General features: G+C 56.6%; 1 protein-coding gene across 1 annotated transcript in view; it reads right to left on the reverse strand.

The window, feature by feature from the left end:
* LOC109289869 (proton-coupled amino acid transporter 1-like) overlaps positions 1-1,872 on the reverse strand; it is a 20,321-nt gene that overhangs the window by 9,550 nt on the left and 8,899 nt on the right. The window contains exons 6-8 of the mRNA XM_019506111.1: positions 1,157-1,241; positions 638-856; positions 175-273 (exon numbers count right to left, since the gene is read on the reverse strand). Coding sequence (XP_019361656.1) covers positions 175-273; positions 638-856; positions 1,157-1,241 — 403 coding nt within the window. The remainder of the gene's footprint in view (positions 1-174; positions 274-637; positions 857-1,156; positions 1,242-1,872) is intronic.

The raw sequence follows: 1,872 nt of genomic DNA on the forward strand, positions 1-1,872 counted from the left end.
TTTTTTTTTTTTTTTTTTTTTTTTACTGATAGGGGTGTGCGATCAAAAAAGTTTGGAGACCACTGACTTAGAGGTCTGCCTACAAATGCAGGGGCATCACAGCTGCTCCAGACAGCACCAGTCTTGGCTCTGCCTCTGCTGCAGCCAGTCATGCTAACGCAAGCTGAGACTCACCACGCCGATGCCCTCAAAGGCAAAGATGGCAGTGCCGAAAAACAGAGGGTAGGTCTTCCAGCCAGAGACCAGGGGCAGGTGGCCGGGATCCGGAATGCCCTGGAAGAGAGCGGCGTGCAGTCGGTTACAGGAAGGAAATAGAGGCCCCTCGCGAAGCTCTCTGCTTTCATGTCACAACCACGCTCAGGGAAGAGAGGACTTCCCAGAAAGAGAGGAAGGTGAACCACATTGCTTGCAAAAATCCATGCAAGCCCTACCACCACTTTGGCAACGTTATTACCCTGGTTTGTGTCCAATGCCTTACTCGTGTAGCCCTTCTCCCCACTTTACGTACTAGCCACCATCCAGCCAGCCCCTCTATGCACCCAGCCCCTCTCCTGCAGGTCACAGGAGAGACTCCTCCTACCACAAAGGACCTGCGGGGAGGGTGGAGACAGACAAGAATCTGGGTCTTGGCACATACCTGGACGATGTACTGATAGATCATGACGAGGCTGACCAGCATGGCTATGTTGGCCAGCAAGGAGAAGATGGAGAGGAACTTGAGGTTGCGGACGAAGACCAGGAGCACAATGAAGGGCAGCAAGGACAGGATGTACAGGCGGGAGTCCATGGTAGGCGTCAGCACCACGGTTTCATTGGAGTGGCAGTCATTGGTGGTGCCGTTCGCAGCTGAGATCACCTGGGGAACCACAAAGAGGAGACCGGGTCCCGGATTCGTTCCCGTCACCACAGGAGCTTGCAACGCGCCCTTGGCAACTGAGCCCAGGATCTGCAAGCCTACCCCAGCCGCAGCTGTAATGCCAGGCTGGCAGGACCACATGCTTTTCAGAGCTGGTTGGCATTTGGCTTTCTACCCTGCAGTGGCTCCCTCAGCACCGGGGAAGGACTTGGACACCAGTCCCCCCACCCCACAAGGTGGAAGACAGCTCGGTCACATCCTCCTCCTCCTTTCTCAGTCCCTCCACAGCAGGAGCCTCACCTGTTTCAGATTGTCAGCCAGGAACACAAAATACACGCAGCAGAAGCCCAGCTGGGTGACGATCAAGAAGAAGCCCACCAGGTACCTGGGGAAGAGACCAAGATAGAGGGGTCACTGGAGCCGAGCCCACCCTACATGAGCACCCACTGAACCTGCGGCACCCCAGAGCGACAGCAAGTCACTGGCTAGCAGGCCACGGTACGGATGAATCAGCCAGAGGACTCACAGGGTTACTTTGGTTTGTTGGATGCCCCCCACTCACTTGACAGCCAAGAAGGCCATTGTTGGTGCTCTGATGCCCACCCCCCGGCAGCCAAGAGACTGCCAAAGGGAAGTGCCCAGAAAAAGCCGGGCGCCAGCAGGGCCGAGGTAAAACCAGTGCCTGGACCAGGCCCAAGGAAAGGAGCAGCAAGAGAAACAGACACCAATAGGGGCAAATCATCCAGGAGTGGAGTCCAGCAGCCTCAGCAAGGGAACAGGGGGAGCATCCCTCACCAATCCCCACTGCCACACCAGGTTTAGGTCCCTCGGCTAGAGGCAAGGCATCCTTGTCTACACAGCTCCTGGGCAATCGATTACAAGCATGGGAGCAAGGCAGTGAGAAGGAGGAGATCAGAGCTCAGGTTGGGCGCAGAGATGAGAAACAGAAACGATCCCCACTGCTGGAATGGCCCCTTGCCTTGCAAGGGCCAGACCCCAGAGGCTCAGCAACCCCC

Source organism: Gavialis gangeticus, unplaced genomic scaffold (genome assembly GCF_001723915.1).
Source record: "Gavialis gangeticus isolate Ggan-Ray unplaced genomic scaffold, GavGan_comp1, whole genome shotgun sequence".
Lineage (NCBI taxonomy): Eukaryota > Metazoa > Chordata > Crocodylia > Gavialidae > Gavialis > Gavialis gangeticus.